Source organism: Macaca mulatta, chromosome 6 (genome assembly GCF_049350105.2).
Source record: "Macaca mulatta isolate MMU2019108-1 chromosome 6, T2T-MMU8v2.0, whole genome shotgun sequence".
Lineage (NCBI taxonomy): Eukaryota > Metazoa > Chordata > Mammalia > Primates > Cercopithecidae > Macaca > Macaca mulatta.
The window spans coordinates 178,852,689-178,868,186 of NC_133411.1; the positions used below are offsets into that span (position 1 = coordinate 178,852,689).

At 41.5% G+C, this 15,498-nt stretch overlaps 2 protein-coding genes across 4 annotated transcripts in view; one reads left to right on the plus strand and one right to left on the minus strand.

The window, feature by feature from the left end:
* Nucleotides 1–8,949, minus strand: part of INSYN2B (inhibitory synaptic factor family member 2B) — a 117,042-nt gene extending 108,093 nt beyond the window's left edge. Inside the window, 1 exon segment of the mRNA NM_001193931.2 lies at nt 8,485–8,949. The gene's annotated coding sequence lies outside the window, so the exon portion shown is untranslated.
* The window catches only part of DOCK2 (dedicator of cytokinesis 2), a 436,838-nt gene that overhangs the window by 325,518 nt on the left and 95,822 nt on the right, over nt 1–15,498 (plus strand). For all 3 annotated transcript variants that reach the window (XM_028849908.2, XM_028849910.2, XM_077937437.1), the window contains 2 exons: nt 11,426–11,524; nt 14,157–14,251. In XM_028849908.2, coding sequence (XP_028705741.2) covers nt 11,426–11,524; nt 14,157–14,251 — 194 coding nt within the window. The remainder of the gene's footprint in view (nt 1–11,425; nt 11,525–14,156; nt 14,252–15,498) is intronic.

Here is a 15,498-nt window from a genome sequence, read left to right on the forward strand (position 1 = left end):
TTTAGTTCTCAAGAACTCGTCAGCAGAGCTGCCCTGAAGGCAACACAGTAGGCAGGTGCCTGCATGGCATCCTATTACCTACAGATTGAGGATCAAAGCCCTTAGCCAGGCATTCAAGGCCCTTCCATAGTCTTCCCCTCCAAATATCTCTCATAGTCACCCATGAACTTCTGCTGTACCCAGGCACCTTGCTCATTTCCACCTCTGCCACTTTCCTCATCCTGTTCCAACATATAAATATGAGGCAGCAATTTCTCAATATATATACTACCACTTTCCTGCCCTTGCCCATGGCAGACATCACTAATTGATCACCACACTCTTTCCTGCTGAGCTAGGTCTTGGCCTTAGAATTATTTCTAACACAGCTCCCCAGACAGTCACTACCAATCAATTAAATTAATCAAATTATAAAATAAAATGTATTTTCTATTATTGATCTAAGATGTCCTTTCCCATTCTTAGCTCAATCTCTATCAATCTTGTAGTTTCTCAAATCCTACAGGCTCTGTGAAATTTTCAGTATTTCTACCTTCATAGACTGTTCCTGCTTATTAAAAGCCTAGTGCAAACCTTACCTATAGCATGCATTTTGCACTTATAATTTGGATCATAATGTATCTTCCTCTTTATGGATCAGAGCTTCTCAACATGAGTGCTAGTGACATTTGGGGCTGGATCATTTTCTTTGTGATGGCTATCCTATGCATTGTGGGATATTTTAGCAGCATCCTTAGCTTTTACCCAATAGATGTCAGTAGCAACCCTCTCCATCACTTTTGACAATGAAAAATATTTAAAGGCATTATTAAATGCCCTTTGAGGGCCAAAATTGCCCCATTTGAGAGCCACTGTGAGATAGATGATTGATAGATAGATAGATAGATAGAATCTCTCCTGTTAGTCTGAGACCTTCAGGGTGTGGACCAGGATCATACATGACATAGCTCCTTACACACAATAAGTGCTAAATAAATATTTGATAACTGATTGATTAATTGGAAATGAGGACTGAGGAACTGTCTAGAAAGCGGGAAAAATGTTCCCCACTGTGGACTAAGAATTACACCTTCAGTGTGTCCTTGCTGCAGTTAAGCACTGTGGAATTGAGCAATGCAGAGTTTGCAAAGGGGCCACCTCCATGCAACCATCCCGCTCCCCAATAAGCTGTTAGCAGATCCTAGCACCTGAGTGTGCTGTGACTAGCAGATCTCTTGCAGCAGAAACAACTAGAAGAGGGAGGAAGTGTTAAAAGAGGCCTGGATAATATGTTTGGCTTGAACTTTAAAACATGATGTGAGAGACCTTCATTCCTCTTCACTCCTCAAGAAGGAAAACGAGGTAAACTGAAGAAATCCTTTTATCCACAAAGTAATCTTCCCTCCTGGAAGCTATCTGGCTTGGTCACCTGATGTTCTGTGAACATATTTATCTGTCAGCCCCCTCTACTCCCTTAAACAATAGAGGCTTTGTAAAGGGAGAAAAAGGGAAGAAACTATAAATCTTCACCCACAATGCAGCTGCCCCCATTTCTGCAGGGGGGTTTAAATCATCCTTCACGAGTGAACCAGAAGCGAACTCTACACATCTCCGGTTGATCACAGACTGTTCCTGGTGAACCAGGAATGGAATTGAGACTGAGCATTGCAAGAAGTCTTTTGAATACCTATGTGTGCTAGGCTCTTTAAGGGACCATCTGCATGTGTCTTCTACCTTCATCCTCACTACAGTCCTAAAGAGTCAGAATGGTTATCTCCATTTACAATGAGAGAACAGGGTCTAAGAGGTAAAACAATTTGTCCAGAGTTCCAGAGCATGTCAAGAAGAGCTGGCATTGATCCCAGGACTTAGGATGTGTCCAGTGCCTGCCAGAAAAGCTACATCTATGAGAAACTAGATATATTTCCTAGTATGTGGTATTGGTACCTCATACAGAACCCTTCTTAGCCTTCAAATCCCAAATACTGCAGAAAACAGAAGGGGTGTCCTCTGCCATTCAGAAGAGTCATTAAGAAGGCTAGTTCTGTCTATGTAACTGTGTAACTTTACCAATTGGTCTATCTGTGTATATCATCTAGCTAGCTTTATCCATATGTGCATATATCCATCTATTCATTCATTGATTCATCTGTTCATTTATCCATCTGTCCATCCATCCATCATCCATTCCTCCACTTCTAAATAGGCACAAGAGATGTCAATGATGTTTCCTAATATTCAAGGCTAATTCAGCAGGGGGAGAGGTGGTGAAGTGAACGATCGCACACTTTTCTTTTCTTCATTGTCTTTTGAGGTATAGCTTAATTTTAATGATAATAAGATAATATGTTTGCAAAAATGATAGTCTCCTTTCTTTCTAAATTAAATGAAAGCATTCTGAAGTCAAGCTGATCTAGGCAAGCTATATCTCCTCTCTGTTCCTTGGTTTCCTCATCTATAAAGTACAAATGGTACTACCAACATCTACTGAAAGTTTGGAGGATTACTTAAGATAAAGCATACACAGTGAGTGCTTGACGCATAGTAAGTACTCTGTAACTGTCAGCTATTATGATCATCCATGTACTTTTTAACAGCCTCTAACACGTAAACATCTGACTAATACTACTCTTCTGATTTTTTTCTTCCCTTGTTACGACCCTATAAAAAGTCCTTTCAGATGGGAAACAGAGGCTTAACACTGTATCTAACACATATTTAGCCCTTGAAATGGTGATTATTATTACTGTTGTTTAGCCCACAATACCTCCTGTCCAAGACTTCACATCCTTTAGGGACAACTTTTCCCATAGAAGGTTGACCTTCGTGTCATTTTACCTTGGATGTACATGTTTGCAGGAAAGAGTGGGAGCTGCTTAGGATCGTTATCCAGAGGTCTACACCCTAGCAATGTTCCTGGTTTTGATTTTTCTCGGGGAGGTGTGAACTGAGGAATGTACCATATTTTCCTGCACAGCCTTTCCTGAGATGTTCAGTGTGAGGCACAGAAGCCCATCATTGTTGTATACATGGGGAATAAATCCTTGTTTCTGAACCTGTTCTTTTTGCGTTATATTTCTGATCCCCTCCCCCAACACCCACACACACATTTCCATGGAGAGAGTTAGAAACAGGATAATTATGTTCTGTTCCATTAAAAACTGGGGTATCCTAAATGATAACCTCTCTCCTGGCAAGCAGGCTTCTCAGGTAGGCCCCCAGACTTGAATGGCTTTAACCAGAGACTGGGAGCCTCCAAAATTAGGCTTCTGTTCATTCAACTCTGCATGACAGGGAGATGAGCCCACTGGACTTAAAGACAAATGGAATCAACAGTCAACGTAAAACTAAAGTCCATGCCCACACCTGCCAAAGGAGGGCCAGACTCAGCTAGAAAATAATCATTTAGCAAGAAATGCTTGCTGAAGAGTGGCAACCATCAGGAATGAGGAAGAGTCAACATTTAAAACTTAATTTGTGCCTTTCACAAACTCCTGACCCTGGGAACAAGTCCAGTCTAGTGCCTTGGAGATGGGCTGGTGTGGAAAGACATGGAAACCACTTCTCCAAAGAGGAGAGCTTTCCAACACCCAATAGCCAGAGCAAGCTTCTCAAAGTCCAAATCAATGGCTTCTCTTTGCACTTAACAAGAAAACCCCAATTCTTGCACTGACCTCCAAGGGCCCATGGGATCGGACTGCTGCCTGTCTCTCTGACCTCATCATTTACGGAGCCTTCCCTCAGTCATACCTTTCCACCACACTGAACTTCTTTCAGCTCCTCTGACACTCCAAGCACATCCCACTTCAGGGCCTTTGCATCTACTGTTTTGCCAGATTTTTGCATGACCTGTTTTCATCATTCAGGTTTCTACTCAGATGTCAACTCTTAAAGAAGCCACTACAATCCATTCTATTGAAAAGAGGGCAAATATTCCATCTCCATGCTATTGCTTTGTAATATTTCATTAGTAGCACATATCATTATCTAAAATGATCTTACATATATATTTCCTTGTTTAAAGTGTGTTCCCTCTATTCCCAGCTCTTCCCGACTGGGATATGAGCTTCTTAAGAACAAAACCTTTGGTAGCCTTCTCAGCTGTATCCCCAGTATCTAGAACCATGCCTGGCACATAGTAGGTGCTGAAGAAATATTTGTTGAATTAAGGAATGTGTGAAAGAATTATCTCACTCTGGCTCACTAGAATACAATTTAAGATAGGGTGCGTTCAGAGGTAGAACAAAACTTCTTTCATTTCTGGCCTCTCCTAAGGCAAAGGTAGTCAACACAGGACCCTAACTTTTCAGAGTTTATGGAGGGAGTGGTCCCTGTAACATTATTTTAGAGATGAGAAATTCTATAATAAATTCAATCTCCCATCTAACAAATATTTATTGAACCCATGCAATGTGCAAGTTCAACTCTAGCTTCTGACAAAGAACAATGAATAAATGGACACAAATCTCTGCCCATGAGAGTGCCGACATGGAAGACGTGGCAGGCTTTTAAGAGAACACAGGGCTTACAGTCGGAAAGGCCTAAGTTTTAGGCCCTATATCACCATATACCAAAAGTCTGCATAAGCAAGCTACCTGACCTCCAGGCATCTAACTTTCCTCCTCTATAAAATGGGCATAAAGCTGACCTCATGAGATTATTGAGAGGATTCAGAATTGCTGTACCCCTGGCACCTAGCACTTGGTGGTCGCTATTGACATGATGAATGTAGGGCTCTGGGCAAAAGGAATGAATTAATGGAATTTTTTTTCCTTCCACTTCCCCTTGTGATTAAACATCTCATCATATACTTTAGAAGTTTTCAAGTGATCTCAAAAAGAAAAAAAAGAAGAAGATTTAAAGTGATTTCACACCACAGAGCCACAAGCACAGGCTCCAACCAGGATCAGAAGGTGTTAGTTTCAAATGAAGAGTGTGTAATGAATTCAGGCTCCTCCTCGAGCCTTGATTCAAAGCGGCCTGTGCTTCTCGCCCCTCGTCTGTGCTTGAGAGCTGATCTGTCATTAATGCCCACAGCATCAGGCAGGGGTGCACTTGGCTGACTCTGCTGGAGTTGCCATGTTATACAGATGGAACATGTCAGGGCACACCCAGCGTATGCAACATCCAACTGGCATCTTTCTGTTTTCTGTGATGTTATGCCTTTGACATGTAGCAGTCCACACGAACCTTGTGGATCAAGAAGCTTCTTAGGAAAGAAGGTGATTTGGTTTATTCTATTGCACAGCAGGATGCCCTGAGTAACCAAAGAGTGTCACTGCACACAAAGACAGACAGACACCTTCTTAAAGCCGAACAACTGGGAAACTAAGTTTTCGATGAAGACAGTTATTTTTCATGCTTCTGAACAATGTGGGCACTGTTGTCACTTTTCCTACCTGCCAGCAACTGTTCCTGAATAAAAGAACTCTCCCGGCATGCTTTGTTCCAAGAGGTACACACTGGACTTACTGAACAGCGGCATGTTGTTAACCAAAAGCATGTTCAGTGGCAGAGCCTCTTAGCTGTTCATCCCAAGCTGTGATTGGGAGCGGTGGTGTGTCCATAGATAGTCATAGGTAGGCGGAGTCATCATTTCCTCTGTCCAGGTCAGGAATTTCAATGAGCTAATCTGCATAGCTTATCTGGACTTCAGTCAGCAACAAGACAATACTAATAATAGCTGCTATTATCGAAGGCTTTCTGTACTCTAAGTCCTTTACACAAATTAATTGAATCCTCACCAAAACCATGTGAAGTAAGGAATATTTTTATCTCCTTTTATAGATGAGGCAACTGAGGCATAAGACCCTGCTTGAGGTCACAAAACTAGTAAGAGATAGAGCTGAGATTTGAACTCAGGCTTTCTGTCTCCTAAGTCCCCACTCTCATGCTTGCATCCTGGCAGAGCCAGATGTAAGCCCTTTAGAGTACTGCCTTATCTGTCCTGCTCATTGCTCCACCCCTCGCACCTAGCACAGAGCCCAGAATGCAAGGACAGACCGCATACCTTAGTTTTCTCAGAGAGTGCTCCCAATTACAATTCTGAACTGCCTGATAAAGCTCTAAAATGAATGGGTTTTAGAGTCCCTGTTTTTCCTGACACCAAAGCCTCCCACTTCCAGTCCTGGACCCACCACACAGACAGCACCAATTTCATCCAAGAATAAAATCTGTTACATAACCAGATGGCAGACATGGGGGTGAATACAGAAGCAACCTGTGAGTGCATTCGGCCACTCCTAGTCTCCAAAGCACAGCTCCTAGAAAGAACTTTTCATCTCTCTCTGAGCCTCCCTCGGCATGCAAACTTTCCTTCATCTCCTCTCGTTGGTGCTTTCTATATTTTATTTTATTTTGGTCGTGCGCATTATTTGAAGTTACTATAGCAACGTGTCACCAGCTGGTATCACATAGTAATGTTGGCATTTAGGTAGCAAGCTTCCGAAGTTGGCTGTTTTTCTCCCTCTGCGATCTCATCACTCCTACTAATCTTAGGTGAGTGGGGGATGCATGGGCAGCACCCATGTCCCTCGCCCCTATTTTGTTTGTTTCCAAAGGCAGGGCAAACTGGTAGCCTTTCCCTCAGTTCCCTTGGCATTGCAGGGGTCCTGGCTGTGTGTGTATGTGTAGGTGTGTTTGCATTAGAGGTTGTTAAATAGATATGTTTAAGTTGAATGTTGTACACTAAAATTATTGGCATTATCAATATGATGATGATGATGATGATGATGATGTCTTTTTTAACAAAAGAATGGAATTATTTGGGAAGAGCTAATCTCCTGATCACAATCACCTAGTATCCCAGCTAATTAATTCTGGTCACATAATATTGGATTTCTCTTTTTTTCCCTCATCGTCACACAGTGAACAGACCCTCACTCTTTCCCTTTGGAGCTTCCAAGTGTGCAAGACCTCCCTATGTCCCGATGGGCTGAATTAATTGAGAGGATTGATTGTCTTGGATCACTGAAGAGGGGTCTGTACAGCAAATAAGCCCTGCCACTCAAGGTGTTAAGTAGCCCCTCATCAGCCAAGTGCCTGTGATGATTGCACTTATTTTTACACGTTTGACCTAGTTTCAAACCGTGTCTCTTCATGCTGTGATTCATTAGCCACGTTTTAAACCATCCCAATCGGGGCGAGGTGACACTGCCTGGTTTGTGCCAGAGTCTCAGATACAATTTCTCCCTGGAATTTAATATGCAAGTCTCCCTGGAATTCTGTTTTAAGAAGCAATTTCCCATCCTGGCATGCTGCTTGGGTATGGATGAGTGGCTGCCTCATTCCTAGGTAGTAAATATGTCGATTACAGAATTTCTGCCAGGGATGAAAAGAAGGGGATTCTTGCTAGCCTGGAGACTACAAGGGATCCCTCCACCCCTCTGTCCCCCATGTAGTATTCAGGCTTTTCCAGGTTTCTGACAGGGCTGGGAGTTCAAGCTCCTACACTATAAAGTTTGAACAACGTCACTGTTAGGGCTGTCTAAGTTGCTAGGGCAAATGCAGTCTGATCAACATCCCCTCACCCCCTATTCCTATGTCTCCTTCTAAAAATTTAAGATGTGGTGGATATGGAAGTAAGGTCTCAAACTTTTATAGAGGGGCAGGACACAAATGCCATTTTTGAGGAAACTACTGAAAAAGAGACACACGTCAGAGAAGTAAAATGTTATTCCATGATTCTATCACTGTGTGACAAAAGAGGTGGTTTTTAAAATCCAAATGACAGAAAGGAGACTTTTCTGAACACAAAGCTGCTGCTGGTGTCTCACTCCGTTTCAGGTTATCGATCAGTCGCATCGGTGTGATTTCCCACAGATCTGATACCAAAGTGGGCTAGACACCATAGCAGAAAAAAAAGATGCTTCTAGTCGGAAGTAAAACACTGTCACTTTTCATTAACAGCCAAATGCAGGTAACTTGTCCAAACTTCAGTCACATTGCACTGCAAATCGTACTGAAAGGCATGCAACCGGGTTTTTCTACGTGGTAGTGAGAACTAAGAAATTAACAAGCTGGTAAAAGTAATTTTGATTGATCAGTGAACTACAACACACCGACCAACTCCTAATAAAAAGATAATGGTTTCTTTCATAAAATAGCCACTCTCTCTAGATGGGGACTGGAATCCCCCTCCCTTTTTATCTTCTAAAATGAAGAATGGAAGTTTCTCTAAACAAGGCTTAAGACAATGCATCCTTTTCAAGCCAATTCCAGGCAACTTGAGAGCCAAGGTTTGTTTTTCTTCGCTTTTTTCCCCTTTCGAATTCAAATCAAGCCGTTGGAAATAACAAGCATTCCATGTCTATGCATTTGAGAAGCCTGCAATTCTGACAGTGGTGGATTTTCCGCTACATACCACCACACACACACAGACAAGCTCCCAGTCTCACTGTTCATTCAAGTCAAAGCTTTAAAAGTAAACTATTGTCCAAGAGATGATCGCATTTTCTCTTAGAGGACCATCGATCATAAAAAATAAAACCTACACACATCTCTTACCTTGAAGCAGTGGAATTACCTGCAAAGGATGGTCCCCCTTCCTTGCACAATGAGCCAGGCTTTGACCAGCAGCAAAATTACTCCAAAAGAAGGAATAATAAGTCCTTTATGTTGTAATTTTCACTGTTTATATGCAAGAAGTGTAGTGGGTCTGCTCACGTAGGAATAAATAAAAAGCCGAACAAACTGCTCGGCAGCTACCATGTGAAAAGAAAAGACCTCTAGTGGCCACAGGCTGAATTCTTTAAGGAAGGGAGAGGAGAGATGGAGGGAGCAGCGGAAACACACGCTCCCGTGTGTGTATAGACACACACACACACACATGCAGGCACACACACATGCACATACACACACTCCTACACCCCTCAAATGCTAAGGTTTCTCCTTTCTTGCATTTGGCCTGGCTGGAGGTAGAAACGAGAATAATGGTTTTTTCTTGATGTAAGTGGGAGCCGGTTAAATTAGTGACGGCGGTGTTCTGTCTAGTTTGAAAGGGATAATTTCACACACTCACTACTACCTCCTGGGGGCCTGAGCAGGAAAACAAATTTGACTCTGGCTCTTCAAGGAGGTGCCACTCGGTGTAGAGGCTACAAGTTCCCATCAACAAAGCATCATCAGCCATTGTCCCTGAGAGTCTCAGCTTTGTGATCTCCTCCGGATTTGCATGTTTTCTAGTCATTTATGGTGTGTGGGTGTGGTGGTCACTTGGCAGAGAGAGCCAGCTTCCTGGGCTTGTAACCTTCGCAGTCATGACAGGCACCTTGCTTAGAAGGGCTCCATGGCTGTTTCAAAATGGAATAATTTTAAACAAGGGCTTTGCATTTTTACTTTGTTCTGAGACCTACTAATTATATAGCTTTTCCTGCTGACAATGAAAGCATGCTATCCCTAACTTCCCAATTGGAAAGAACCTAGAAACAAATGAAAATCCGTATCATGGGAGCTACTTTTGGGAGTGTAAGCTTACAAAACAGTTTTCCAAAAGGCTTCTTGTTTCTTTACCACTGGAACGAAATTGTAAACCTGGGAGGAAATATATACACATGAATATATACATACAGGCATACCTCGTTTTATTATGCTTCACAGATACCTGTTTTTTACAAATTGAAGGTTTGTGGCAGCCCTGCATTGAGCAAGTCTCTTGGCACCATTTTTCCAACAGTCTGTGCTCACTTCGTATCTCTGCATCAAGTTTGGAAATCCAAGCAATATTTCAGATTTTTTTCATTATTATTATACCTGTTATGGTGATCTGTGACAGTGACCTTTAATGTTACTATTACCATTATTTTAGGGCACCATAAACAAACTTCACGAAGGCAAACTTCACTGTTCTTTTTTTAAGAAACTGCCACAGCCACTCCAGTCTTCAGCAACCACCACCCTGAACAATCAGCATCCATCAGCATCAAGCCCAGACCCTCCCCCGGCAAAATGATTCCTATTTACTGAAGGCTCAGATGATCATTAGAGTTTTTTTAGATCATTTAGTTTTTTAAATTAAGGTTTATGTTCTCAAATTAAAATTTATGTTTTTTTAAACATAATGCTATTGCATACTTAATAGACTACAATACAGTGTTAACATAACTTTTATATACACTGAGAAGCCAAAACATTCATGTGACTGGCTTGATTGTGATATTCACTTTATTGTGGTGATCTGGAACCAAACCCATAATATCTTCAAGGTATGCCTGTATATATTTCATATTTGTTATTAACAAAAGAAGAACTTTATATATATATATATATATATATATTTTCTCACAGGGAAGTTTTCCATGGTCCTCTCTCAACTATTTGTGGTATTTTTCTTCATTTCTTGCAGAGTCACTTTGTGGCATGTATGACAGCCATCTTAAACCATATATATATATATATATATATATATATATATATATAAGGCAGCAGTTTATGGTAAAAAAATGCTTTTTTTTTTTTTTTTTTTGGTTCAAACATAATACTTCCAGCCAGGCCATCTTCCACAAGCCCGTGCTTGGCTGGACCACAGTGGAACTTCATTTGGCCAAGATGGCAGTCCCAGTGGAAATGTGCAAGAGACAGTCAAGAATGACTTCTCACCCCTGGTGGATTCGTGGCTAGTGCTTTGTTTACTAGGTTCCGGAATAGATCTCCCTGAGTGCTGCTTGCAGACACTGAAAACTCACCCTGATATGGACTGATAAAATCTGGGAAAGAGGAAGCAGAAGAGGCTATGCTGATGTCTTCTGGTGCATGAAAGGGTGTGGTTCCTCCTCTGCTCCCAGGGTCTCCTCTCTGTGTCCCTGCTTTGATTGCCCTCTTGTTTGAATCTTTCTGGTACTTAGCTGGCTTTGCAAATTGAGGGTCTTACTCTTTTTCTCTCATGGGTTAATCTTCCTTTCCTGACTAGATATTAACTCACAAACAGCAAGGGCCATCTCTTCTCATTTCCTTCATCCCTCTCAGCCCTTACCAACTGGCAGGTCCCAGGAGGTGCTGGGTTGCCACTGACTGATTCCTGGTGATCCAACTACGGATTCCTCTGCAGAGAACTTTAGTGCATTTCAAGGTGCGAAAGGAGCCATCTGATTGGTTTGGTACTCCTCTAGAGGTAGATTCAGATGATTTATTGTCCCATTTGACAGATGAGACAATTGGGACTTACACATGTAAAATTATTTGTCATAAAATGAAACTGTCTCCATGATTTTGATATAGGCTGAATTTCCTGACACAAGTACAGTGCTCTTTCCCCAGTGTGCGAACAGCAGGAGAGGTAATGGATCAGGTGTTATGTTTATGTTTGGCACTCCTATTATAGTCCCAGGCATATAATAGTACTCAGTAAATACTTTTTTGAGGAATGAGCCATAAGGAGACATTTTCTCACAGGGAAGTTTTCCATGGTCCTCTCTCAACTATTTGTGGTATTTTTCTTCATTTCTTGCAGAGTCACTTTGTGGCATGTATGACAGCCATCTTAAACCAGATGGGTGACCAGCACTACTCCTTCTACATTGAGACCTTCCAGACCAGCTCTGAACTTGTGGTGAGTCTGTAGGATGCTGGGGGCGAGGAAGAACTCTTTCATCTCTGGAACATGCCTTCTGTCCCTGTCAGAGAGACCTGAATGTCTACCACATAATTTAGATATGACTTAACCAATATGTACTGATGAATCACAGACATTTCAGGGTTTAAGAGCGTGAGTGTTAGAGTCATATAGTCTTAGGTTTGCATCTAGGATTTGTCACTTGCTAACTCTGTGACCATGGGCAGGTGAATCTCTTTTATTTGTAAAGTGGGAATAATATAATTTATGTCGTACGGCTAAGAAGGGGTTGCATGAGAAGACAATAGCTCTCATGTAGTAAATGCTCAGTAAAATAGAGCTCTTATTAAAATCACAAATGCCTAGAGGAAGTTGGCCTCTGGGCCCCCTTCTTCTAGCCTCTCAGGAGGCATTTGCTGCAAGACCATCTGCCTGACTTCATTAACATAGAGCCCAGCCCAGGCTATTCCTGCCCCAAGGGTGGAGCAGAGCACCCTTTGCCCTCAGTGTGGCCACCTTTCTCACTGTCTTGTCGCTACCAGGTTCAGGAGTCCTACTGCTTGAGGTCACTCTCAACTCTCCCTAGAGAGACCGGGGCACCAAAATGGGATCAACCTCAGAGAGAGGCTCATAAAAAAAAGAAAAGGAATCATTAGAAAGTCAATGCCCTACCCCTTCATCCATTCAGTAGTGAGATGTTCTCTCCATTGGAGCAAGACTGGCAAGAAATGGAACCTTTCTCTCAACCTCCAATTTCCCTATAGCTTAAGACATGGAAATAGAAAAACTGGACTCCTAATTTTTGATCCTCTATGGAAGGAAAGGTCTCTGGGGGAAGAAGGTAAGAAATGGAATTCTTATTGATTGAACATACACATTTTCTTACATAACCTTCACAAAAGTATGACATGGGAATTAGGAGTCACATTTCACAAGTCTACAATCTGCTTGCTCAAGGTCCCATAGCTAGTATGTGGCAGAGGTAAGGTCTGGACATTGACTGTAACCCTTATACCACGCTATCTCTTCTCATTAAGAAGCCACTCTTCCCATCTATGAGCCAGGGACCTTCTTCATTTCCATAGGAAGGGGATGTGCCTGTGATGAGAGCCACACTTCCCCACGTGACATCAATTATGAATAATATAATACTCACCATCATCATCATCACGTCATGAGAATTTGTAAGAGACCAGGCTCTGTACTAAGCATCTGATTGGCAGTATACACTTAAGCTTCACAGTCACCCTTTGAAGTAGATATTATCCCCATTCTGCTGATGTAGAAACAAGGACTTAAAGTATTGAGGTAGTTTTCCCTAGCAACAAAGATTCCTGGAAAAGAATAAATGCCATTTCCAGAATTTTGCAACTTAGCTTAAAGCAGTGATTTTCAAATTATGTTCCTCCTATCCTCACTATGCTTTACCATAAACGTGCACACACGCATGCATGCACACAAACACACCTGCACACACACACACACACAATTCCACCAGAGCTGTTCTACCTTTATATATTTTATATATTGGGCTCCAGGTAAGACTTTCTTTGAACAAAGAATTCTGCTGTTAAAATAATTTGAAAACCACCAACTTAAGGAAACAACTCTGGACGAATTTCCTGTAGATTTTGAATTTTACCTAAAGCACACTGGTGGTATGACTTCACTACCTCCAGCTCAAAAGGGTCTCAGTGCCAGTGATTCTGGTCTTAGCTATCTGGATTTGTCCTTATTTATTTTTTATTTTTTGAGACAGAGTCTCGCTCTGTCACCAGGCTGCAGCACAGTGGTGTGATCTTGGCTCACTGCAACCTCTGCCCCTCAGGTTCAAGTGATTCTCCTGCCACAGCCTCCCGAGTAGCTGTGATTACAGTGTGCGCCACCACGCCCAGCTAATTTTTGTATTTTTAGTAGAGACAGGGTTTCACCATGTTGGCCAGGATGGTCTCAATCTCTTGACCTCAGGATCCACCCTTCTCGGCCTCCCAAAGTGCTGGGATTACAGGTGTGAGCCACCGTGCCTGGCCTCCGGATTTGTCTTTAATTTGTGTTCTCCAAAGATGAAGAAAAAGTTTGGCTCACTGCAAAATCTAGGGAGGGTGCTGAAGTCCACTTTGAACCTCTTCAAAGGAGAGGAAGAGTTCCTGTCATTGTGTCTCATCCAGTCTGCTTGTGTGTGTGTGTGTGTGTGAGAGAGAGAGAGAGACATATGAATTGGCTGTATTTACAGCACTGCTAATTAGATTCATTTTAATAAGAGTTTATTTGCTCAATGACCTGAGATGCTTTCATACAGTGAGATTATTTCCTTCTCAAATACATATTTGGGAAAATGATTATAAAATTGCTACATCAATGGTACATTTACTTCTTTATTCCCAAATATGAAATTAATAGTGCTTTATTTTGAGAGCATTTTCACATCCCATATTCATCTTCCACTGATATTTGGGAAACGGCATTCCAGCATTCAATCTTTAAGCTTCCATTTAATGTAGTTAATGAAAGGCTGTGTCCTTTCCCTTTTCCTCCCTCCAAAATATAATAAAGAAAAAATTTAAAGAGCCGACAAGCTCTGAGTTCCTGTAAAACAGAATGACATGTGTGCTGTGCTTCATTGTTTCAGGACTTCTTGATGGAGACGTTCATCATGTTCAAGGACCTCATTGGAAAGAACGTGTACCCTGGAGACTGGATGGCCATGAGCATGGTTCAAAACAGGTGAGCTGCTCCCTGCTTCTATAAAGCTACCTTACCCAGCCCTCGCTTCAAAGATCACTTATTTCGAGTTAAAGTAGGGACAATTTCTCCCTGCTGAAAAGAAATTAAAGTGTTAAGGCATCCTTTCTATCTTTAAACCCAAGGAAAGACTCCTCACCAATCTTGAAGCTACTCAAAAAGTCCTCGCCACCTTCTCCATTTTTCAAATCCCTGTTAGAATATCATACTTCATCTCTGAAGCCTTTCCTAAACTCTTGGGACAGGAGATCTTAGAAAAGCATTTTAAAATATATTATTTTAATTTTTTAAAAATAATAAAATATATTCTGTGGCATGATAAAATAAGTTTAGGAAGCATTAATTAAATGGCTTTGAATAGATTTCCATGCTGCAGGACTTCTCCGAGCTTTTAATATGATAATGTGATTTTTTTCTAAGAAGAGGATTTAGGATACAGCATTCCATGTGCCCATCCATTTGCACATAGGATGTGCATTTGCTGTGTCTATGTGTATATCTATAATACCTGTTAACACTCCTAGACTATCAGTGTAACCCAAGTATAACTTAGATGTCCTATGGCGCATCAAGAGATAAAAGTAATTCTAATCAGTTTCAGTCTTTGCTGCTAGATCTCTTATATCATTTCACCAAAGTAAAATCCAAATTATAACATTCATTAATATTTTCTAATATTCCCTTGGGCTTATTTCTAATATTCCTTGGATTTTCCCCAGCCTCTCTCAGAACCTGATTCCCAAATCCTGTCCGTCAATTCCTTTAAAACAGCATCTTCTTGGCTCTTCTCTTTTCTGTCTCCCTGCTTTCCTTTGGCTTCTTTTATTTGTTTTAGACTCTTTCATGGAAAGTCCTTCATATTATACTGGTGTCTAGTTTTATCTCCCTTTACCTATTGCCCTTATTTTATATCAAAAAAACAAGCATTGGGCTGGCAAAGATAGAAATATCTCTAGAGGGCAGAATAAGGGGAGAAGTTAAAAAGACAAAATCAGAATTTTCTGAAGTGAAAGGGAAAGAGGAAAGACTAACTCAAACTTGCCCAAGTAAAAAGAGAATGTATTAGCACAGATAACTGAAAGAACCCTGAGGTGTGGCTTCAGGCATGGACGTATCTAGGTGCTCAAAGAGCAATGAAGAGAATCTGTGTGTGTGTCTCTCTCTGCTTTTTCTATTTACCTTATTCTCAGGCAGATGCTGTCTTCATAGTGGGGAAAATGGACTCTAGA